The 25,183-nt window shown below is 40.1% G+C and overlaps 5 protein-coding genes across 5 annotated transcripts; 3 read left to right on the top strand and 2 right to left on the bottom strand.

The window, feature by feature from the left end:
* Positions 1 to 96: 96 nt before the first annotated feature.
* On the top strand, positions 97 to 6,136 carry uck2a (uridine-cytidine kinase 2a). Its single transcript, XM_023429227.1, has 7 exons — positions 97 to 210; positions 1,674 to 1,833; positions 2,060 to 2,156; positions 2,735 to 2,877; positions 3,351 to 3,448; positions 3,557 to 3,605; positions 4,236 to 6,136. Exons 1-7 carry the CDS (start codon positions 106 to 108, stop codon positions 4,370 to 4,372), a joined length of 789 nt encoding a protein of 262 aa, XP_023284995.1. The 5' UTR covers positions 97 to 105; the 3' UTR covers positions 4,373 to 6,136.
* A 314-nt stretch (positions 6,137 to 6,450) lies between these two features.
* On the bottom strand, positions 6,451 to 8,515 carry aatf (apoptosis antagonizing transcription factor). Its single transcript, XM_023429226.2, has one exon. The coding sequence runs from the start codon at positions 8,452 to 8,454 to the stop codon at positions 6,805 to 6,807; it is 1,650 nt and encodes a 549-aa protein (XP_023284994.1). The 5' UTR covers positions 8,455 to 8,515; the 3' UTR covers positions 6,451 to 6,804.
* A 506-nt stretch (positions 8,516 to 9,021) lies between these two features.
* magoh (mago homolog, exon junction complex subunit) lies at positions 9,022 to 10,898 on the top strand. Its single transcript, XM_023429215.2, has 5 exons — positions 9,022 to 9,204; positions 9,533 to 9,591; positions 10,023 to 10,133; positions 10,514 to 10,596; positions 10,682 to 10,898. The coding sequence occupies exons 1-5, from the start codon at positions 9,114 to 9,116 to the stop codon at positions 10,779 to 10,781; spliced, it is 444 nt and encodes a 147-aa protein (XP_023284983.1). The 5' UTR covers positions 9,022 to 9,113; the 3' UTR covers positions 10,782 to 10,898.
* A 170-nt stretch (positions 10,899 to 11,068) lies between these two features.
* cpt2 (carnitine palmitoyltransferase 2) lies at positions 11,069 to 16,055 on the bottom strand. The gene is made up of 5 exons (XM_023429214.2): positions 15,531 to 16,055; positions 14,807 to 14,887; positions 14,611 to 14,717; positions 13,225 to 14,529; positions 11,069 to 12,249 (listed from the first exon to the last, which is right to left on the bottom strand). Exons 1-5 carry the CDS (start codon positions 15,713 to 15,715, stop codon positions 11,921 to 11,923), a joined length of 2,007 nt encoding a protein of 668 aa, XP_023284982.1. The 5' UTR covers positions 15,716 to 16,055; the 3' UTR covers positions 11,069 to 11,920.
* A 2,096-nt stretch (positions 16,056 to 18,151) lies between these two features.
* scp2b (sterol carrier protein 2b) lies at positions 18,152 to 24,688 on the top strand. The gene is made up of 5 exons (XM_023429228.2): positions 18,152 to 18,309; positions 19,269 to 19,359; positions 21,091 to 21,220; positions 21,495 to 21,574; positions 23,975 to 24,688. Exons 1-5 carry the CDS (start codon positions 18,287 to 18,289, stop codon positions 24,068 to 24,070), a joined length of 420 nt encoding a protein of 139 aa, XP_023284996.1. The 5' UTR covers positions 18,152 to 18,286; the 3' UTR covers positions 24,071 to 24,688.
* Positions 24,689 to 25,183: the final 495 nt, after the last annotated feature.

Genomic DNA, 25,183 nt, shown 5'->3' on the forward strand with positions numbered 1-25,183 from the left:
TCACCCACATCAGTTTCATCATCTTCATCATCGACATCATCATCAAATGGGAGGAGCGTGGGCACCCCTGTGTGTCACAGGGCCGCATCGCGCTGCAGATGAAGCATGGCAGGCGACAGCGAGACAAAGCCAGGTGACCAAGCCGAAAATGAGAGCAACCAACGGCAGCCTTTCCTCATTGGTGTGGCCGGAGGGACAGCCAGCGGCAAGGTTTATATTATAATTCATGATTTCTTTTGTTTCATAGAATAAGGTGTTTCATGCGTTGCTTGCTTTCTGTGAGAACCGACACAGAGGGGTTGATATCATTTGCTCAAGGAAATCTGGGGCTAACGCGCATTTTTCTTTCCTTGAAAATAATCGGAGCCTCTTCATCTGTTGGATCAGTCAGACTGATTAATTGTGAGCGTATAGCGTAGGCCGGCCCAGTGCATGCCATAACAGGGTGCACTGTAAAAAAAAAAAAAAAAGCCTTGTCTTAGATTGTTAATAAAGTAGTGTAATATATGGAAATCTGCCTGAAGGACTCCCATATATCTTTGTTGTGTCACAGTTCTTAACTTGAGGGGATATAAAAGATGGCAAGGATCAGAGGAAAAAGATAAGGGAGATTTGAGTTAATTGCATCAGCTGCGCAGGGTCTGCTGTCTGTAAGCTCATGAAAATTAGAGGCCACAATTTAAACGCACTTATAAACCCTGATAGCTCAATTAACTGCACAATTTTGCATAAACAAGCAAAATCTGGCTGTTATGTCAAGATGCCACGGTGTCTGCAGAACATGGATTTATATGCATGTATATATATCGAGATGTGATAGCAAGATGAGTTTTTTTATTTCTCTAAATGATTATTATCCTTATATTTATTGTTGTTTCTGGTGGATCTGCTGATCACACTGGATTTTTCTTCTTTGTGACACTGATGTATCCACTGTCGCTGCTTGTCTGTTTGACTGAATTTCTGCATTATCATCCTCTATTCTGTATCCACTATGCTGCAGTGTTTCAAAAGTTTTCAAGGGTTGCCAATAAGTGTTCTCTCTTTTGAAGATAAAAAATGTGATGCATTAGTTTCATATTTTGTTTAAACAGAGTTTATGATCAGCATACATACCTTCATACAAAATCTAGTCTCTTCGTCCTTCATTATATTTGACAAATTGGGTTTGGTTTGACTTACGTCCCTGTCTGATGCAAGTCAAGTTGCTTTGAATCCAGGATTAAGTGTGACATTTTTGAAATTTTTTCAGTGTGAATCTGGAGGGTAGTTTTCCATTTTGTTATCATTCGACTAGCCTTTTCCCCCGACAATAGTTATCAGCAGACAGTAGGTTGACTTTATAGGTGATTAAATGAATAAAATGTAAGCTGTGGTTCAGCAGACAGTTGTTGGTGGGTTTGACTTCCTGGCATTACGCCCCTTTTCTCCCCCAGGAGTAACTGCTCACAGAACCACCTGTTCTCCCACACATCTAATCCAAAAGGGGAGTAAACTGTAATCTCTGTGCAGCTTTTAAAATGACATTGTTTGAGAATAACAACTCAAACTCTGCTTCAAGGCCACAATGACCTGAGTAAATGACACCACTTACGTCTCAAAAACAAAAGGATGTGGTAAATCAGATGCTGTATTTTATCATACTATTTGTTTTGTTATTTTTGTGTGGCTAGTCATCAGTGTGCAGCAAGATCATGGAGCTGCTGGGGCAGAATGAGATTGACCACCACCAGAGGCAAGTGGCAATCCTCAGCCAGGACAGCTTCTACAGGGTCCTCACCCCGGAGCAGAAGGCCAAAGCACTAAAGGGCCAGTTCAACTTCGACCACCCAGGTATGTTGTTGTTGGTCACTAACACACCCCAATGCCTTCATGTGTCATCTGACAGCAGGGTAATCACGAAACTTTAGCATCTTTTATTCAAAGATGGTTCCAGCAGTTGATCTGTATGTGACTGAGGCTTGTGGTGTGAGGTTTGCTCAGCCACTGTCTGATGATATTTCATCCTGCCAGAGAAATGACTGATTCTAACTGATCTGTACTCTTTCTCTCTGTATAGATGCATTTGATAACGACCTCATAATCACAACTCTGTGGGACATTAAGGAGGGAAAAACGGTGCACATCCCTGTTTATGACTTTGTTTCCCATTCCAGGTGAATTAGTCTTATCAATTCCATCAGTCCATCAACTATAAAAAAATAAAAATAAAACTTAAGTAACATTAAGTGGTGGATTATTTACTCTACATTTTACACAAATTGATTTTCATATCATAGTGAAAATGAATGGAAACCAGTGGTTGCCTGGAATGTAGGTAAACCATATTTGAAAATCTGAAACACCACAGTAGCTTTGAAATATGGACATCAGTAATGCAAAGTATATGCAAGTGTTTTTTTTTTTTTTTTTTTTTTTTTCTTTATATGTAATTCACTGGAACAATGAAGAATTAAACATTTAACATTTTTCATTGCAGCTGATTTCATTTGCAATAAAAAAAACATTGCTCAATTTCTTTCTGGTATGACCAGTAGCATAATGTTGCTAATGTTAGCCAATGTTAGCAAACTTTAGGCAGATATTGCTGCATTACCTTGAGTTTATGACTCTTACTCTTTGTGACTCTTTTTGATTTGTCATTGTCACTTGTTATTACAGTGGCTATTGTTCAGCAAATGTTACATAGGCACGCTTTAAGTGATTTTATACTTAATGTCTTTTTGTATGGCAGGAAGGAAGAGACAGTGAAAGTCTACCCTGCTGATGTGGTGCTGTTTGAAGGGATCCTGATGTTCTATTCTCAGCAGATTCGAGACCTTTTCCAAATGAAACTGTTTGTGGACACTGATGCAGACACTCGGCTATCTCGCAGGGGTGAGACATACAAGCATGACTTGATGATTCCCTTCAATTTTAAATACAAGAGCAAACAATAGTTTGGCATTTTGGGAAATACACAGCTTTGTTTTCTTGCTGAGAATTAGACAAGAAAATCGATACCACTCTCATGACCGTACGCTAAATATGAAGCTGTCATCTGCAGCCAGTTAGCTTAGCATAATGATTGGAAGCTGGGGGGAAACTGATATAGAACCACAGTGTGTCATTGTTTTGCTTCCCTTTTTATACACATGAAATAAATATACGTGCAAACATGTGATTTGGTAAGCTTTGGAGGCTGTCTTTTTTTACCTTTTTGATAGAGCCAGTTTAGATGTTTCCAGTCTTTATGCTAAGCTAACCAGCTGCTAGCTGTAGCTTGATATTTGCCAGTCACTCACAAGTGGTATCAGTTTTTCTCATCTAACGATTCCTCTTAAAGATCACTTTTCCCTGGTCTCTTTCAGTGCTGCGTGACATAAGTGATCGTGGTCGGGACTTGGAAGGCGTTCTAGCACAGTACATCACCTTTGTCAAGCCTGCGTTCGAGGAGTTCTGCCTACCAGTGAGTGCATATGCTAATGTAATACTACTCAACTCAGGTTTTCATGGTCGTGTCCCTGAACATGGACTCATGGTCAAATCCTTTTTCTTTTTTATTGACACGATTTAGACGAAGAAATATGCTGATGTTATAATACCAAGAGGAGCTGATAACGTTGGTGAGTATTTGTGCTTTTTTTTTTTTTATATAGCTGGGGAGATTCATCATGTGTGCTACATTAGAGACAATATCATTGAAACTAAATGTTTCAGACTCTAGCCTCAACAGTGTTATCATGGAGGACACAGCTGTGTTTATTGTTGAGCTCCGAGCTGGGAATTGTGCTCTCAAAACTAAGAAAAAGAACAAAACAGCTTTGTCAGTTGACTGGAGAAATGAACATCACCAAAACAAACTGAAAAAGAAAACCACACTGCAGCTGCTTTAAATATGTTGAAGCAAGATAACCTGAGCTATCCCCAGTTTGTGCCTCTTGTGCAGTCCCATTATATTTGAGTCACAGATTTAAGCATCTGAGACATAAATACCAGGGTTAAAAATCTTTCTCATGCAGTGGATGGGATATTTTTTCATTCAGATGGTTAGAAGTCTTTAAGGAATCTGAAAACGTCTTCAGGACAGGTGTACGTTTTGTTTTCCGTCTGGGTCTTTCCAAGATCGCAGACTATTTACCTTTCAAAAAATCTGCAATGATGCTTAAATTTGTTGCTGAAATATAATGGTAACACACAGGAGACAAAACCTCCGACTAACCTTGACCACACGATCTGTTTGTCTCTCAATGCAGTTGCTATAAATCTCATAGTTCAACACATCCAGGATATTCTAAATGGCGGTTTGACCAAACGGCTGAATACGTGGTTTAACGGTTATGGAACAACGAAGAATCCACCAAACATGGAGTCCAGCAGTCGGCCACACTGAACACAGCGCTGTCCTGAGGAGAGGAAGGAAGGTTCACCTGCACGTGCTGAATGTGCTCCACAGCGTGGCTAACAAGGCAGGAGTAGCTGCCAGGAAATCAAAAGGCCTGCTTTTGATATGATTCTGCTTGAATTGAGCAAATCAATCAGATGAAGGGATTTTTTTTCCCCTTGTGGAACTGGTTTAAAGCAGTTGTTTTATTTTTCTCTTTTGCTTGTGTACTGTATGAGATTGAAAGAGGATGAATACTAAGGGGCACACTTATAATTTAGTCTAAAACTGCTGCTTGCCTTTAACACAGCACTGAAACGGAGTAACTAAAAGAAGCAGTTATGACGTCTAAAAAAGATTTCTAAACACTTGACAGCCTTTAATCATACAATAAATGCATTGTAGCAACATGCTGTTTAATGGCAGGGCCATACCCTATCACTACAGTTAAAGGTTCACCATGTGACCTGACTGATCCCCTTTATTGATGCAAATTTCCATTTTTTTTTTAAAAACTCCATATAAAGCATATTTTGACTTCTAGAAAGGTGTATGTAATACTGGGTTGAGATTTTTTGCTGTTTGTGTCATGGCCCTGAGCTGTACTTGCTTTGTCATGTGTAAATTTAAACAAGTTATTAGGCAAATGAAACAACCGATTTCCACCTCACATCATCTGATGTATGACATCATCTCCAAAGATCATTTTCCATACAGTCTTTGTGGACTAATCATTTTTTATTTTTTATTTACCTGAATGTGGTATTGACATAATTGTAACTCACTTAAGACGTCGATGTAACATAAAGAACAGTTAATTATGTCATTATGGAATTACCACAAAGTATTATTTTTGTTCGATTCCCTTAAACTTGAATCCTCAGATGCACATGTATGCAAGTGTCACTCACAAGAAGACGCATTCAGCTGTGAAATGTCATGAAGTACAAGACAGCCACTGTAAATGTGATCTGTAAATGTTTAATGCAGGTTTTCTTCCTGTATTCATATTTCTAATGATAAAGTTCTCAGGTACACTTTCTTTGCTTCGATTAACATATTCGTCACTGAAAAATTCTTGTATTTGATTTAAAAATATTCATATCCATGTCTGGTTGTAATCTTATGTTACTCTGTTTTGGTTAAGTCTCATTGTTCTGTTTTAATCTGTACTTAGAGAGGAAAGTGCCACATGCTGCTCAGTGCTCTTCTCTAGCTACACAGAAAAATTTCATTTGCTTCTAGTTTACAAACACTGTGGAGTGATGTAGTTGCAGTCAGGGCCACTGAGGACACTGAGGTCATGCCATTTTTCCTGGAATATGAGGGCTTACACATGGTGAATACATTATAAGCTTTTTGACATAGCAAAATTGACTGCTGACACATTGTCATGGAAGAGAATGAAGCCATCATTATTTTTGAAAGACCCACCATTGACTGTTGTGTTTTGGAGGAAATTCATCCTTGGCAGTGTGAAGAAAACATTTAAAATCTTCATGTTGGGAATGCAAAGACAGAAAATCTAATTTAACAATTAATTAAACATGAAAATCCTAATATCAAGAAAAGGGTTTTAGGGGTTTGTTGGGGGAGCTTGGGTTCATGACCTCAGTCCTGGCTATGGCCCTGAACTGCATGTAATGTCTACAGCTGTTTCCCAAATCCATTCTGCATCCTAATTCTCTAGTTTGCAGTGTGTTCACACTAGAAAAGTGAGAAAATAAAACAGTTATGAGTCAGTATGCAGAATAAAAAAAACTTTCAAAACTTTCTGAATGTGCTGTTCATGGACTCTATTCTCCCAGAATGCAATTCTTAAAAGGAAAAAGAATTGCTGAAAAAAAATTAACTGAATGGTGGTGAAATGCTGCGGCTCCAGGAACATAAACATTTTTTAGGTTTAGAATGTATATCATTTCCAATTAGTTTAAAACGGGTGATTTTCTGTATATTAACTGCAAAAACAGTATCAGGATTAGTATTCTGTATACAGAGAGTGTGTTGTACGGAGTTGGGACACAGCATACACTGTATTAAAAAAAGGCCATGAAACTTGAAGTAAACACTTAGATCATTAGAGAAAGTGACAAGAAAAAATTACACATTTATTGATTTCTTTCTAGGTCACTTAACACTCTATGCATTACGTACATATTACATTTTTTTTTTTTTTAATCACAAACTGGTCATTAGGCAACAACAACATTTTTGTGAAAATGTTCCTCAGTATAAAGGTATTACTTAAGAACTTTAAGAGTCCATTTTTATTCCTGTTAGGTCAGAGCACTGGTCTGAGGAACCTCTCCTGACGAAGAGAAGCCCAGTCTCTGTTCTGATCCAAACTGCTGCTTGGCATCATCCCTGGGTGTGTGTCTAGAAGGCACTGCTGTTTGTATCCCACCATATAACACCTGCTCCACATGAGAACCCCTTTAACGTCACTCCCTGACTGAGGAGTTCTGACCAAAGAGGCCACGATACAGTTCACTGCGCGCCTCGTCGCCCATCGAGCTGTGGTCAATGGGAGCCATAAAATTCGCCAGCTTGCTGTGGATGTGGAATCTGACTTTACGCCCCTTGCTGGCTTTGGTATCCACCTTCTTCTTGATCTTGCTGCGCAATTTCTGTATGGCCAGCCACTGCCTGCCCGTAGCCACCTGGTCATTGGGATCTGCTGCACTCGTCTTGCGCTCAATGAGCTCTCTCAGTAGCTGGTGGTAGAAATCGTCATCATCAAATATGTCCTCATCCACATCTTTGAGATGTGTGTTTGCTTTCAGCTGTTGCTCCGCCTCCTCGCCCTCTTGGGGGACAGTCTCAGAGGTGAGAGCAGAGGCCTCTTTCTTTCCCAGGACTCTGTATTCTGAGCGTCGGGTGTGTGTGCGCCTCACTAGCCTCTCTTTGTCCATCAGCACCTGTTCCACCTGAGTCAATATGTTCCTGTCAAAGGCCCCGAAACCTTTGCTGCTCTTACCCATGGTCAGTCTAGTTTTGTCGTGCCACTTCTGCAGAGTGGTGTCGCGGTAGGGCTGGAAAGCAGCAAAGCGTTTGGCCATGAAGTCTGGGTACTCTGCCATCTCCAGTTTTCGTTTAGGCGCTCCACCCTCCTGCACCGACGTCTCATCTTCCTCATTCTCATCACTGTTTATCTCCTCGTCTTCACTCTGAGCTCCTGTCTTCCCCAGAGCGATGGTCCTCGTGTCTGCGTTCTGGTACAGCAGCTGATCGTGCAGCTCCAGCAGGGACCTTTGAAGAGCCTTTAAAGCTTTGTGGGTGTTCTTCAGTGCCCCCGCAAGCTCAGCTCCACCCTTCCTCTTGAACTCTGGGAAAGTCTGTGGCTGCGGAAGCTGATTGGCCGTCACCAGAGCTTTCTGGATTTTGATTCGTCCCTCGAGCAGCTGGTCCCACAGGGCCAGCTGGTTCTTTACGGCTTTCCCTTTCTCAACCTGCTCGTCTATCTTCTCTTTTGAAAATGTCTGGACGGTTCCCTCATCTTCGCCATCTTCCTCACTGCCTTCCATCTCATCGTCACCAGAGCCTTCATCTTCATCGCTGCCTTCAGTCTCCTCGTCACTATCATCATCCTCACTCACACCCAGGTCATCCATGCCCTCTGTCAGCTCGTGGAAGTCAACTCCCTGAGGAAAGGTCATGTCAGAACCTTTTGTCTTAGATGTCAGTTTAGCACCTGGCTCTGCATCGCTGTCCACCAACTCCTCATCTTCATCTTCATCATCATCATCATCATCTGCCTCTTCATCTCCCGTAGAATCCTCTTCTTCATCTTCTTCCAGCTCCTCTATGCTGCCGTCATCCTCCTCCTCACCAGAGCCCTCAATGTCCATCAGCAGCTGTTTACGAGAGACTGCTTTCCCCATGTACCGCCTGTCCGTGTCTGAGAGCAGGGATGTGTTGTGCTTCCGCAGGGCACTGAGGCCGACCCCATCTTCGTCGTCGTCGTCGTCGTCGTCATTGAGCCTTTCGATGACTCTGGCCTTGGTCGCCTCGTCTGCGTCGTCCTCTGGATCCGCAAATTTAGGCAAAGGATTCAACAAATCCTCGAGCTCCTGGGAAAACGAGCCCGCCATGTGTGAAAGTTTATAACAACCACACGTGTGTTGTAGACAAGTCCTGTCGGCGGTGCGGAAGGTGATGACGTCAGTAAAGAGCGACGTAAATTTGCATTACAAATTCCCTGGGCTCTGTCTTCCAGGCAGAGTAGAAACCACAGTCTATGGTAGAAACGGAAGAAAACTTTCTTTGTAAATGTGATGTTTGCTTATCCATTATGACACTAACATAACACTTTTTTTACAAAGCATAAATCTCACCTGGAGGTAAATAAAACCATACTTTCCATAACAAGGAACACGATATTTAACTCAGGTTAATAAGTCAATTTGAGCTAACCGAATAAATAAAAAAATCAATATTTTTTATTTTATTTTACTCATGGATTATCAGACACAACAAATAAATCAAAGGGAAAGCAAGTTAAAGTGAAAACCTTTGACATTTAAAATAGAATATGGATTAAATGTCCTATTACAGAGGGAACATAAAGCAAATGTAGTACTAGTAGCACCTCCACAGACCAGTTCCTGAAAGACAAATATCGGGGCACTAAAGTCTATAATAGCTTATGATCTTATGCGCATGCGTATTTCGGTGGTGAGGCACTGAGTTGCTCTTGTTCGAGTTTTGTTCCGCAGACTTCCTCAGAAAGAGCACTTTCTGGAAAGTAAAGATGTCAACGAGCGACTTCTACTTGAGATATTACGTTGGGCACAAGGGAAAGTTTGGACATGAGTTCCTTGAATTCGAGTTCAGACCCGACGGTAAGTTTAGTTTGGCGGTAGTAAAGATGTGTTAGCTGCCCTACGTCTAAGCTAACGTCGCTAGCCACCGGGCGGTGGGTAGGCCGCAGCGGACTCGAAACGACTTGCTAGCGCCAAATTCTCCCTGTGGTTTGCTTTGTATGATAAATGATAATAGGTCATGTTCAGACTGAATTAAAGACTCAAAATCTACTTGTTATGAATGCAGTAATGTTTCAAGTATTGTATTATGCGTTTTAAAGCGCCATGTGGCCTCTATGGATGATAGCGAACTCATGCGTTTTGCTGAAAGTGATGCGTTGTTTCAAATTTAAATCTCTTCTTGCAGGTAAACTGAGGTATGCAAACAACAGTAACTACAAAAATGACGTCATGATCAGGAAAGAGGTAATTTATGATTATAAAAACATTGCAAGTTGATAGTACTTCAAAACTGTATCATTGCCAATCCATGTTGTGTGGGTTTCTTTATTAGTGGTAAAATTTAAATTTAATTGTCATAATATTATGACACTGTCAATACAAGGTCAATCTTTAACCGAGTTTAGTAATTTAGTAATGATCTGACCAGATTAACGACTCAACTGTTAATGTACTCATGTATGTAAACTTAGGTTAATTTGATAATGATGGTCATACAATCACAGAGGTTCATTGTCAACACAGTACAGAACTTGAGGGGCATACTTTTGTATTAAAAATAACAATATTGGCGATTGTACCCTTTCTCACATCATACCTATATTATAAATCTATAACACGGCTCTAAATGTTATGAAGTGTAACTTCCTTCGTCTGTCTTTTGTGTGCCAACCCAGGCATATGTACACAAAAGTGTGATGGAGGAGCTGAAGAGGATCATTGATGACAGTGAGATCACCAAGGAAGACGATGCATTGTGGCCGCCTCCTGACAGAGTTGGCAGACAGGTTTGTAACTCCACGCTATGTCAGTGACACCGGTGCTGAATAAGAACACTGCTGGTGTTGCACCCAATTCTGACACACCTGTCAGATTTTGTCAAATTAAGTTTGTACTATGGTCACATATTGCAATGGTTTGTTTTAATAATGTGGTCTCCGTACTGGCAATATTATGTCCTCATCATTTTAATAGGATCACAAATTTTATACCATGTACAGAGCACTTCGCGCTTCAATATTTGATATATTTGTAATATATTTTCCATTGCTGTTCACAGATTTTGATGTCAGCACTGGCACTCTAGTAAATCAATTGCATGAACTGAACCAATAACGTTTTTGAAGCCTTCAGAGTAACTTGCCTGTGTTTGTCTTAATGTTCACAGGAACTGGAAATTGTCATTGGTGATGAGCATATTTCATTCACAACTTCCAAAATTGGCTCCTTGATCGATGTCAACCAGTCAAAGTGAGTAGTATATCCAATAAAGTGAACATTGAACATTTGTCTCTGACAGAACGACTTCATTTTAAAAAATTGCACTGTGTTTCAGGGACCCTGAAGGTCTTCGCGTGTTCTACTACCTGGTGCAAGATCTGAAATGTCTCGTCTTCAGTCTCATCGGTCTACACTTCAAGATCAAGCCCATCTAAAATGTGGATTTTGCTCATTTAAATTGATTTAGCTAATGTTTCTGTTGTTGAACTATTGCATTTGTACATTTGCTTTTGGTGGAACTGTTTTTTATTTTAAATAAAGGGTGAGAAATCTTTCTGCTTTACCTAAGCTACTTGTTTAAAGTTCAATACAAGTGTCCTTTTGTGCAATGAAACACTAAGGCTTAGGTTTCAATGACATCTTTATAGTCTATACTCGTGTGTAGAAATACAATTTTTATTAAAATACTGATTTTAATTAGGAAAATATTCTTGCAACAACATTTATGAAATAGTTGCACCAATAACTAAAGTTTTATTTCAAAATACATTCAACCACATCAGTAAGGCTGTAAATGACAAACAGTGATGGCAATTTAAATAAAATATTACAGTGACATTAGTAATTGCTCTGGTTGAAATTCACATATTTTGACAAGGCACAGCATTTGTCTCCATACTGTAATTTGTATCGCAAAGTATTGCATCTGAAAAGTGTAACTGCATGAGTTTTGTGACCAGCACTCTGAATCTTGGCTGACACTTTTACTTGAGTAACTCAAATGGAAAACTCGGCTAACACGTCACGTTATGCTACAGTACACCGCTATATCAGAATTTCTAGCTCTTAAATTACAACCTTCAGAAAAAAGATGTCTTGAAAAGCGTGTAGATGTAATCAGTTGAAAGCTAACTTTTTTTTTTCCCCCTTTATTTGAAGTTTGATGTGGTTATTCTTTAAGCTATAGAGTTGAGGGCTTGTGTCCACAGTTAAAGGCTGAGATAAGGAGCTTCAGCTTTTTGTTAGATAATTTCTCCTTCATTTCGCATCAATTTTGATGTAATGACAAGATAACTAACATACCTACAGTAATATCCAAGCCTCTTCAAACACATCTTTAACATCCCAACCTATCTGTGTCCAGTACCATTCATTTTCTGAATAACATTAAACCTACACACTGTGATTCTCTTTTTATTCTCCTGTAGATAATAAATAATATATTAGTTATTTCACTTTCTGCATCTTTGTGTGGAAATGATAATCAACCAGTAGCTGAGAATGCTGACTGTGCTCACCTTCACTGTACTGTAAAACTAGATCTTTTTCACTCTTTGATAAACACACTTGTTTCTTAACTGAGTGGCTTTCCCTCCAGGACTGTGAAAATGTCCTCTAAAGACTTGTGAACACATTGCAGGAATTCATGGACATTGCGAGCCGGGTAGCTGGACACGTTACAGCCAATCCAGTCGTCATGGACACCGTAGCCAACGCCAAACCCATCGGGCACCACAGGGGCAAAGCCACCGAGGTTCACAGCTGGACTGGTGAGGGTGCTGGTGGAGAGGATGTTGTGGTTGATGGCGGCGTAAGCGGGGTCAGTGTACAGGTTGTGTAGCGCTTGGCCCTTTGAGTTGGCCAGGTATCGCATGGCAAAGAGATGTCGGTCAAAACCTTGGCCTGGTGAGAGAAATAAAAAGAGTGGTTAGTGCAGCAGCTCAAAATACTGACACTATTGTTGTGTCCCAGTTTCTTAGCATATAATAATTCTAAGCAGGTTTTGAGTGTGCTGTATTCACTCTGGAAAAGGGAGAAAATAATATGTTATATCTTTATTGTATACTAACCAGTATGTACTGTATAAAGTTCGTAGGTGGTATGGATTTGGGACAGAGCTCACGTCCTAACTTTCAATGAATAGAAAGGGGTTTAGAAAGCAGGTACAACTAATTGTAGGTTTAAAGCTGCAGATAGTTGACAGTTGGTATGGGTATTGCCCATCTTTAAAAGGCTCTGACAACCTATTTTCTCAATTAAGCTTCTAACAATACGTGACAGGATCCTATATGAACACTAGGCCTGTAGTAAGTTACAGCGATCCAGCTTATTCTACATTAAGAATTTTCTGTATTTGCTTTGCCTATGCTTTTCTCATTGGTTTAAAGTGTGTGGGACTCAGTTAGAAAAACTGGATTTAGCTAAATTTCAGTTTTTAAACTATGATACATAGGGATGTTTTTTGCTCAACTTTGATTATATAAACCAAGTTTTCTATTTATAAACCAAAAAGTGATGAATCAGCCAAAGTAAAGGTACAAATCAATTTACATGAAGAATCTGAAATTCTGATATAAGATGGAATTTTAATACAGTTAAGAGTGTTTGATGTCTCAAATAATTTTTTTAAGTTTGGCTCATACAGCATCCATATCTATCCTGAGCTCTGCTTCAGTTAACCTGGACTGTCTCTTCTGTTAATAAATTACCAAAGCATATTGACTGTCATAAAATTACCATCAGGAAGGAGAAATATGTTAAGAGTGCAAGGACTGCAAGTGAAAGGAAGAGGCCAATAATATCTCTATCATTGGGACAGAATGAATAACTCATGTCATTATGTAATTTGAACAAAATGTATAAATGTCTTCTACACACCCATAGCTGCTTCCTTGGTGAGCTGCCCATGATATTTCGAGCATTCATGGAGCATGGCACGCAGCTGGTCCACACTGTGTTGTCCTGGCTGGCAAACAAAGGCGTGTGAACATTGTTTGGTGTGTTTGGTAGCTGGTCGGATTGTCTCTGTGCGGCCATGCTTGAAAGCTGCAGTGCTACACGACTCATATGTGGCCACTGTCTCCCCATACTGCCTCAAGTAGCCCATCTGAAAAGCAAGTTGGACTATAGCATCTGGACTCAACTTGCTCTTCTTTAACTGCTCCTTCCCACCTTTCTTGAACTCCATGGCATCAATGGTGAGTTTTGACACAGCTGAATCAAAGTTCTCCTTTGCTTTGTTGATGCCACTCTCCAGCTCGCTGTCCAATTTGAACTGCAGTCTGCGCACAGCGGAGGCTGAATCCACAGCAGCGGGAGCAGAATCCGGGTGTACCAGTGGCTGCTCCGTTGTGTCTTTGAAGATCTCATTCTGAAAGCGGAGCACAGCTACGCCGTCGCCCCAGGAGTGCTCAAAATTAATGGCTGCCTGTCCATCTTTGGCAATAATGACGCTGAAGGACTTGTCATACCACCGGTTGCAGCCGTCACCGTGCAGCATGTTGTGGGAAATGTGAATATGGTCTTGCATGCTCTCATCATCCAGGGAGAGACAGAAAAGAGCGCTGTCAACAATCTGTAAATTTTCTGCGTTTCCAGCAGCTAACAGCTTGTCTCTCAGCCCGGCCCACACATCCCTGTTCTCACTGGTCAGCGCCCCGAGAGGAAAGGCGGGCGCTGGTGTCGGGTCAGACAGAATGTACTTCAAGTGAGAATGGATCTCTGCAGGCATGACTAAATCCCCATCCCTGTCTACAATGTCAAACACATACATGTTGCCTTTTCTCATGACTAGGAGATGTTTCCCTTTTTCATTGGTGAAGAGCTCATCTCGTCCACGCTTGGGAATCCTAGTTGAGTTGAAGAGGCGAAAGTACTGGGACATGTCCAGGGGGTAAGCATTCACCATGTAGGCTCCGTACCAAGACAGAGAGGATGGGACCCAACGGATGAGCTTTTTGAAGCCGTCTGTGTCACTCTTTGCTGGGTTTAGATGGAAAACCTCTGGCTCCAGTAATCCAGCTCGCAGTGTTTTCATAAAGCGCACTGCTGAACACACCATATTAGTTGCCCGTACAAGCTGATCATTATATTTTGTCTTTGGGTCAGGATTGAATGACATGAAGGGGTTGAAGTTAAGCACCACAGAGTCACGTGCAGATAGATACATATCGAACCATGGTCCTGAAATAAAAGTAATACAGATACATTAGTAATCGTATGCATTTGAGATGCTCAATTTCAAGTCGCCAGAATGACAGTCACCTGAGATGTAGCTTGTGTGCTTATTATTTTTATCCTGGGCTACCAGTTCCTCATGCAGCTGTTTCCCAACACCACTTTGGAAATCCTGTGCAAGTTTCTCTGTTGTTCTGAGGGCACACAGAAAAAGATATAAAGTTAGAAAGTTAGCAGTGTCCATTAATAAAATGAAATGGTTGATTTCCTTACTAAAACATACCTGAACTGGTCATCATCCAACAGAGGCCTCTGGGCAGCTAGATACCTCCTGATAGTATCCTCCAGTTTTGGTATTGGTAGTCTAAACAATTCACAAATGAATCAATTCAGCCTTTCAGCAGTCCTGTAAATGTTACTATATACAGCAAAACTGAAAACTGTTTGGTGCATTAGACACAACCGAGACCAAATCCGATGAGGCTGTGGTGTTCACACGTTATTTTTTAACCTTGTTCATGCAATTAGGCCTAAAATCACAGGTGTAATCAATCATGTTACAATGAGGTTGCACTTTAGGGCCTGTATTTTCAATGTAATCAATAGAACCTGTTTATGTTTAATTAACCATTATATTGTAATATTACATCACACTATATTATTATAGCTTAAAAGTAATGCACTTGTTATAATACGACACTGTTTTGAATAATGTAACATTTGAGTGATATTGATCAGGGGTGTCCTCAGTTTTGTTGGACACTGTAGATGTGAGTCATATCACCGCCTCCTAGTGGTCATCGAGCTAAAGTCAATTGTGCACTTTCACCTACATTCATCTGAAAGCTTAATAGGTCACCTACTTTAACTCAGAACACCTTGCTACACTCTCCTGACATTTCCTAAGTACTTTAGATTCATATTAGACCAAACTTTGTTGAATTAAACCCACATATTAATGTTCTTATGAAAAAAGGGCTTGATAAAATCCCCATTTAACTTCTTACCTGGGTAAACTCTTCTGGTAATGCATCGATGGCACCACACTTTGGTGTAAATATTCGGTCGAAGATGCTTTTTTGCTGCTGTAGTTTCGCTTATCCACACTGAATGCAGCAGTCCTTAAATGAATTAGACTTCCAGATTTTCTCAATGAGGCAACGCATTGTGTTGAAAGGAGCAGACAGGCCATTGTGCTACTACTTGTGAACAAAGTGAACACTTGCTGGGTCTTTATCGACGTGAAACACACAAGATAGCTGAAGCTAATGGATATAAGATGTTACATGCAAATACTGTAAATACTACAGCTAGCGAATATTAGCAACTAGCATTAGCCCACAAATTTCCTTAGCCGACCTGTTTTGTTTCTGAAGCAGTTTGACAACAAGCGGCATGCGTTAACCCAACGACTAATCTTCCGTTCACATGGAGCATCCACTTCTGACCTGCTGCAAACATCAAACGAAGAAGCAAAAAGAAGCAGCGTAAGAAGTGAGTTGACAACAGGAAGTATAACCGGCAATGCTTGTCACGTGACTCCGGCACATTCTGAGACAGGGGCTCGAGTTGAGAGAGGCGTGCTCAGTCCTGCAGCATGTAATACTGTACGTGACCCTGCCTCTCTACAGAACACAAAGAACACATGGTGACACCTTGTCTTCTTATTGGCAACAAATATGAAGCAGCAAACCTGTATATAAGTATGTGCATTTCTCGCTGCACTGGATGCGGTGCTTTTTGAGGATCTTAAACAAAGGCATCAACACAGGGGGTACACCTTAGGTCAAGACTCAGCCGTTTACCTACAACTGAAAGATAAGGTGTACACTTGCCCTCAGGTGACTGCAACAACTCCCAACGACTGTTGTTACAACAGCCAGGGGCACTACCCTGACATGTAGCCTACCAAGTGAGATCTGTGGCCTTGATAACGACTACCCTGCAGAGGCTAAATGCCTGGTCTCCTCACCAGTCAGAACTGAAGAAGCCACCCCAAGTAACTACAATCAAGTCCAGTTGCCCCCGATTAAACTGCTCTTTGATAACCATGACCTGGATGACTCAAAATCTTCACAGACATCATGTGAACCATCCATTTCCAACGTGTTGTTATGTTGTCTTCTGGCCAGCAGAGAGCAGTATTTTCTTGATTAGTGGCAGTGTTGTATATGCTACCCCCACTCCACTCCTGACATCCACTACAAATAAAGAACCTCACTGGATCGTGTAGCAGGCCAGCATCTCCATGCTTTCTATAACTTGGCAAGCATGCAGCCTGTCTTTTCTGATGGGTGAAAGAGTGGTCAAGCCATTGTGAGCTGGGTGCTTGGCCTCAAGCCCTCCACCACCACACAGGCCTGAAGCAGCCTTACTCCGCACTCCCCTATCCTCCTCACCCTCCTCACCCTCCTGCTTTAAGCATTGAGGGCGATAGTTCACCGCTTCCATTAGACTGATGAAATTCTCTGATGTTTGCCTCCATTCATGCTGTCTACATTAAATGTAGTGTCATTTTCTGACCTTCCCTCTGTGCATAGTATGTAGATAACAGAATCCTTCATGCATAAATTTTTTTTTGTGTGGCTGTAATTATATGACACCCATCAGTTATTCCCATCAAACAGTGTGCCTTCAACATTACATTATCCTTGACATTACAGCAAAACTGTTATGCACATGTTGACATGTATACTTATTTCTCGCTACAACACCATCTGATTTCTCAGTGACTATCATGCTTAAATTGAAGGTACAGTAAGTCCCAGACTTAACAACTTAACTTAAAAAGATAAATCCTCTTTAACAACCATGACAATCTTCTCATCACATTCATGGCTGAGGAAAACCTCCAGATGTGGATTTTCTCCCACTCCTTGATGAAATGGGACTTTTTTTCTGTATCATTTATAGTGATTATAGGGATATTTTGGCAGCAATTTACAGGTATATGTTTTTGTATCAGTTATTTGTCTGTGATGAAATATTTATTTGATGGGACATGCCTGGGTCAGCCCTGGTTGTCCAAAATTTACACTGTAAAAGCCAGGATAGCAATACAAATGTTATGTTACAACACTTATAAAGACAGAAAACACATTAAACTCTAACATTTTCACCTTTTTGAAGGGGGCTATATAGGCTACCATAAACAGCCATGGGTAATTTCACAAATTGCTAGGTTCATATTTATGGCTCTGAAATTACCACAGAAATTAAACCAGTATCCAAAATGTACACAGACACATCTGTAAGGACCAGTGTGTTTGATAGTTCCAGTTCCTTCAATACAAATTATACTTGCATTTTCTGCTTAAAATCAGTACTGAATTATACAATTACTTTAATTGTGTAATGATCACAGTAAACATGATTTTTTTTTGTCAGGTTCACATTATGATTAGGTGGTAATCCAGTTTTAGTGCAGGATTGGGAAAGTCTTCAATTACGTCTATATCATCTTGCTGTTGGAGTTTAAAGGAGTTTAAATCGGCTAAAACCACGGTAGCCCTATGGTCTTTTAAATAAACTATTCAGACTGAAAGCTTAGAGTTTACTTGGACTATGGACTATTTTTTAAAGTTATGTTGATTAGGGCTATCTGACATCGACATGTCAAGTCTGAAGATCCGGGAAAGTGAGAGAAAAAAACAAGGAAGTGTAGTTAGCAAACAGCAGGCACAGTACGAGCTAACCTGGATCTGTGGGTTTACCGGTTGTTTAATCCTGAGACACTTGTTTGTTCACCTAACGTCAGAGCAAAATGCCTGAAATACAGATACAACGGTAAGAATACTAAATTGTATACAGTATAATTTGCACATTGCGAGTTATGTGTTTTTGAATAATTCACTGAGGTCACCCTCGTTGTCCCGGTTAACACAATGTTACACAAGTTAGCTACGAAATAAATGTCCAACAAACGGCTACGTTAACGTTTTCTGAAGCCACTAACATTAGCTCTTTCATACATTTCTACAAGGCTTTAGCTAGCGTGCCAGCCCGCTGTTCGTTCCAGCATGATTAGCAAGTAGCTAATTGTGTAGCTGGTTTCAATAGTTTCCACAAAACCTTGATTTGGTAAGTTACTCTGTTTAATATTTTCAAGTATTAACGTCATATGAGCATTTAACAAATTGTTTTAAACATATTAAAGTGCAGTTGTAAGCCGATATAAAGACTTTAAACTGTTTATTAACAGTATTTGTTAACTATCATAATTTATTGTACCGTTATTTTATTACATTGCTTTATTTTGGTTTCATTCATCATCTTTTTATGCAACATTCTTTGCACTTTGACAAATACACTACTACCAGTGCAGTTGTGTTTTGCCACTTTGTGTTATCCATTGCAGAAAGGTGCACAAAGATAGTGACATCCTGGATTGGTGTGTGTTGAGATACACTGACTGTGAACCAGGCAATGAGGATGACAAATGTCGAAGACACAGTTTTGATGAACCTAATCCTTTCGCGGAAGTGATAACTGTGTCATGTTGGACATCAGAGTTTGTGACTTGAGGGTGGTATTCACATGTTACAGTATGAAATTGACAAGGGTGAACACACACTGAGCTCCAGTGATGAGACCCATTCAAAAGAGTAAACATGTTCCCACAGACATACAAAACATATAAATATCAGATTGAATGTCTCTGACAACTCTTTTTTTCTGCTGTTTTCATCACTTTCTTTTGCTTGTATGTTTTCTCATTTCTATGCCTTTGCCTTCACGATGTCAAGGGTTCAAGCCATTAATACCAGTGCTAGTGATGGACTGGAGGGGTTCAAGGCACATGCTGTGTTCCAGGAAATCAACAAGAAGCTTCAGGAGGTGATTAAATACTGACAGACTTTTATGTCATTGGTTCTGTATAAAGAATGCTCATCCTTTCCTTTTAGGATCAATCTATTCAGTCATATACAGTGTTTCTAGGCCTGTGCCATACTGTTATATGGGCCTTTAGCCTCATGGTGGCACATTTGGATCAGTTCCCAAACTCATTTCATACCACAAAAATAATTTGAAGCTTATGTTGACTCAATCAGACAAATTGTTTCCTCCCAAAAGTCAGTGTTTTTAAGCAGTTACCTTTGTGTGACCCCAATCATACTATATTCATCTCAAGCATGCTAGCAGTGCTGTCTATATAATGAGTGGGATTTGTCAGCAATGAGAAAATGGCAACAGGGGAGCTGACTGGATATTTAGAGACATGGTTTAGTCTAATATATCAAACAACTGATCAGACAAATAGATTTAAAATTTTGAATGTGAAGCTTTGTGAGAGACTCCCTTATCCCACTTTTGTATTCCATATTGATTAAATGTTGATAAGAAAGTGGATTTTTCTGTTTCTATTCAAATACCAATTTTTTTTGGGCAGATTTATGGTGATATTCCAAAATATCAGTGTTTTCCATAAACACTGATGTAAAAACAGTAATCTGTAACCCAAGGAAGAGTGAAGAGTGTAAAATGAAGAAACTATATAGCCTGCGGATTAAAAGGTGGTTTGTCAATTTTTCTGGTATCAAAGTTACTGTTTACATTTGGTATTCCTTATTCTTAACATTCATATTTACCTGCTCACAGTCTTCTTCTTTCCTGCCTTTTCCGGGCACATTTCAGTGTTTCTTGGCACACAATTGCCAACTGTAGGTCAGTGGAACAGCTTGAAATCAATCAGCAGAAATGTTTATTGCTACACCTGCATGTATCTTTGCGCTCATGCACAATACAAACCAAACAGGGACTCACTAGTGACCAAAAACTCCACAGATCATCTTTAATATCTTAGTGTTCTGTTCTTCTGCAGTACATTTAATTTTGTCATGTTGTACACTTGTGAACAGTTAAAACATTTTCCTTTGCATAGTTAATGTGGAAATCAGAATTAAGAAATATATTACAGAGTTTCTAATTTACAGACCTGAGTATCTGAAATCATAAATTGTCCAGTATCTCTGATGGTTTATGAGGGATAAAGATTCATAAATATCTTTAGAAATCATATAAAAACTCCAGATCATGCCTCACAATGATCATCATCTCATTTTATTTTCATGCATGGTGCACATTTGAAAAAAATGTGAATTTAGGCTAAAAAAGCAGTACTTGGGTGTAGCCCACAGCTAATTGACTGACACTGTGGCTACATAGTTCCTCTTTTATTCATCACCCAAAACATGGGAACTGTGTCAACATTTTACATATTCATCACAAACTGGTAAAGAAAAGGGATGAAATATCCATGAAACTTCTGAAAATCTGTACATTTTCAGTTTAAAGCTGAAGGCTGAAAGAAAACGGTCAACACAGTCTTACTAACACAGTCTTATATCTCTGAACCTGACACTCCTCTTTGTATTCATATGAAGATATTAACTGTGAGCTGAAAATACATGTGTAGTGTTACTCAAGTATGAAAGGATGCCATTTCTGAGTAGCGTAAAAGCCCAGCTAAGACATGTAGTGACTACTCCATGAGCTTGTAAGTATAGGTCATGAAAACTAAATTTACATGTAATAGAGATACTGTTTACTCTATGTATATTTAAACAGGAGGGGGAGCAGTTTGTAAAGAAGATTGGGGGAGTGTTTGCCTTTAAAGTGAAGGACGGCCCGAATGGACAGGAGGCAACTTGGTTTGTGGATGTGAAGAATGGCAAAGGCTGTGTTCACAATGACACAGGTAAGAAAACTCAAGTGCCAAGAAAACCGTATCAGGGCTTTCTTTCGTCTCATATGACAGTGGAAACCCATAGTGACGTGTAATCATTTTAATATTTAACTATGGGTGTAAATGCAGTTTGAAGATCAATGCCTGCACAGACCTTGTCTGCTTCATCAGTGTGTGGTTTTATGAAACTTTTGCATTTCTTTGTATCTTAATACCCTTAAATACCTGCACGTTAGTAAACAAATGTTTTTGAGTTAAATTTGGTTTTTATATTTCTTTTCTGCAGATAAGAAAGCAGACTGCACCATTTCCATGTCGGACACAGATTTGTTGGCCTTAATGACAGGGAAGATGAACCCACAGACTGTGAGTATTCAGCCATGGTGTGTTTTGATTGAACTCATGCGGTACTACGCACGTAGTACCGATAATGATTCTGACTCAGAGGCCCTTTCCAGACTTAGTATTAACATCTGTCTCGGGTGATCTGATAACAAGTGGACAGCTCTACGCACATCAGTTCACACTTGGCATTAAAATGCGTCTCAATGGTCTCAAGTGACCACGTGATCGGATCTCACTTCTCCACGAATGAACACGTGTTGTTTTTAGCCAGTCCGACTATGACTGACTGGTCAGTTAAAATAAAAATATTTTCTGTTCATTATAAAACTGTGGTGGCTGACCCCCCCACCTCAACTGCCATACCCTGGTTTAGGCTTAGGCTTAGTTTTAGTTTTAGGTTTAGGTTTAAGCTTAGGCTTAGGGTTATTGAGTGCCGGGAACCAGTAGGGGAGGAGGGGGTGCCAGTATTGCCCCAAAAGCACGACATCAGGCTTTCCCTCTGCAGGCACACCTCCCCGTGCTTACCGCTCGGCAGCTGATTTGAATGAGCGTGAGAGATAATTTTAATATACAGCTGAAATGACAGCACGGCTGTTGTTTTTAACTTATGTGCATGGTGATATTGTCAGATGACATTGTGGTTATAAAATCTGGATTTTAGCAGTGCAGAGCTGCTGTATTAAAATAGTGTATATGTGAGCACAGAGAGAAGGAGAGAAGCAAACAGATAAAGGGTTGAAACCAACTGACAATAGGCAGAATGCAAATACCTTACTAGGTTTTGACTTAGTGTTGTGTAAATAGCATCAGTGTATGCATGTAGCACTCCTGGCTTTTCCTTGAGTTAATTTCTTCCTACCTCAGTCTGTGTGCCCTGTTCTCCATAAAAAGTGGAACAGATTTGTTTGCCAGTTGGATGTGGTACTAACAGGATATTTTGTTAGTGTCAGGTTGACACTAAGAGGAAACCCTCTGCTGCGTCATTATTGGCTGATTATGCTAATGTCCCTCCCTCAGACCAGAGGCCATGAAATCAAAGCTGTGTACGATGAAATTATAAAAACGGTTTCCTGCTTGAAGCCTTGGAAAGAGAGAGACCTTATCATTAAATGAGGGGGATTTCATGTCTGAGTAAGAAACATAAAATGTGATCGGTGTGCAAAAGAAAGAAGGACAGATGTTTCAGCCTCTGTTGTCAGCAAACCCCATTAAAAGATTAACAATGAAGTGGTCCAACTAACAAGTATATCTATCCATATATCCTGTAGATCTTATATTCCTGTATGGCATAGAGCTGCATTGTCATCCAACAACAATTAAAAACACGTTAATGAGTCACACTGTCTCACTGACATGCTCCTCCTTCATTTGCACAAACACAGCCACTGTGGTTTATTTTGACTGAATCCCACATACATCATTCAGTTGCTGGAAATAGTCAGTAGCGCACCAAATATGTATTAATCATCCACTGAAAAGGGCCCCAAACAAATGCACAATTTCCTACTGTTTGAGTAACATTTGTTAAAAACTGCAGTCGTCAGCTGAGAGCCAGAAACTGGTTCTGAGAGACAGACTGATGCATTGCTAGTTGTGGTATATTCATGCTATATGTTGACGGTAAGAAAAATATGGAATAACATAAGACATAGTGACATTCAAAAATATTCATGATAAAGTTCAATTAAGTGAGTTTTAATAGTGGTGATAGCCTTTTGTTTAGTTTTGACATCAGTGATGCCAAAACATACTGTTTTTTTGAGGTATTTAGATAATCTTTCAGTTAGGCATGAATTAAATCTTTATCATCTTTAAATTCTTGGCATCCTCTTTTTTCATGCTTTGTACAGAAATGTTTTCAAACCCTCAATTGTAATGGGTAAAAGCAGTGAACCATGAGGCCCACTCAGATCTGTACGAGGAGAGTATGACACATCTCTACCGTCAGTCCACAGCCATTTACAGTGATTACCTGTACCTAGAGAAAAGCCATCATTGCACTGTGTGTGTGTGTGTGTGTGTGTCGTTAAGGAATGAATGCTCTGATTTAGCCCCCATCATTTTGAAATTTGGACAGGTTTTCTTTTTGCATGTTTTTCATACAAAGGCAAAAAAATAATTTCAGTTATTCAATTTGTCATAAAGAATTTCTGCACTCTTAGAGTGGTTGAGTTACTACCTCCTTCTTCATTCCTGTCCACATTCATTTTTCTAATTCTACGTATACTGTGCCTGGCTGCTGTGCAGTTTTCTGATAGTTTTATAAGCGGTTGTTGCCGTTGCCCCACTTTCCCTGGGTTGAGTTAATCTCTCATGGTAACTCTTTAAACCAGCAGCAAGTATTTCTCTCCAACACAGACTGAACCGCACTTCAGATCCTGAACTGTCTGTATGACATTTTTCACCCTTTCTGATCCGCAGGCGTTTTTCCAGGGCAAGCTGAAGATCACAGGAAACATGGGACTGGCCATGAAGCTTCAAAACCTGCAGCTGCAACCTGGCAAAGCCAAGCTGTAGATGAGACATTGGAGCTAGCTGTAACTACACCTCTGAACACTGAATAGAATAAACCACAAATAATTCAACAGCAGGTCTGGTCTCAGATGAATGTTACAGGGTTATGAACCTTCTCATCACTGGACTGAACCACTTTTCCTACTAGTGACCTCACTGACTGAACAGGGGATTAGTCAGCAGCCCCGCCAAGCTAACTGGAGAATAAGATAGATTGTTTTTTAATTCTCTAATCAAGTCCCTGCCTGCGGGCCCTCTCACGATAATACTGTCAGTACACTAGAGTAGAGACAGGTGCTCCTACTTCGTGATACTAATTCAGTTCATGTCCACTTTTCAATAAATTTCCAATACCTGTTGCTAATGAAATCTTTAAATGTATTATGTCTGGAAATGTTTTGAGTAGAGCAGATTGATGTCATTTTCCACAATCATGGACACAACAGTCTAAGTGCCTCCTTGTCTCAGATTTTAAGTTTTCAGCCCACAACACAGAAAATGTCTTTCACTGTGGCCACCCAACATTTCAGTGGAGGGGGGTGTAATTTTCTGCTGCAGTATCATTATTGTATTAATCTCCAAAAGATTTCTACTTAATAAATTTGTCTGTGCTCCAAGGTCCATTGGGGTGGTCTTCACTTGTGTTTGTTTTTGTTAAGCAGGAACAGTATCTAGCGCACACCCTTGACTAATTGATGTTGACTTTATGTTTCTAATCACGTTGCAGACAAACAAAATGCCCAGAACATTTTATCTGTGAACTTGCACATAAAAATGGATTTAACAACATGCTGGCCCTGTGTGTTTAAGATGAAGGCTCCTTATGATGGTAATGTTGAGTTTATGGATGTTAAAATGGAAATATTGGCCAGATGTCCTAACATAAGGTTCAGTGTTTATTCAGTGTGAGTTGTAGACATTAAATTCACATGAACACACTCCTGGCTCCACAAGATATTAACATGCACCTCCCACACAATTCAAGGGCCTGTTTGAGGTTGTATTAGTATGACCTTCCACAATAACGAGCCTCTGTTCAGATGCGACAGCACTTGGATGTCACTGTCAAGTTGGCTGAGCCTACATATGTTCCCATTCTGGAGGACTTTGCTGTTT

Source organism: Seriola lalandi, unplaced genomic scaffold (assembly GCF_002814215.2).
Source record: "Seriola lalandi dorsalis isolate HSWRI2012SDOR001 ecotype SW California unplaced genomic scaffold, Sedor1 jcf7180002054890, whole genome shotgun sequence".
Taxonomy (NCBI): Eukaryota; Metazoa; Chordata; class Actinopteri; order Carangiformes; family Carangidae; genus Seriola; species Seriola lalandi.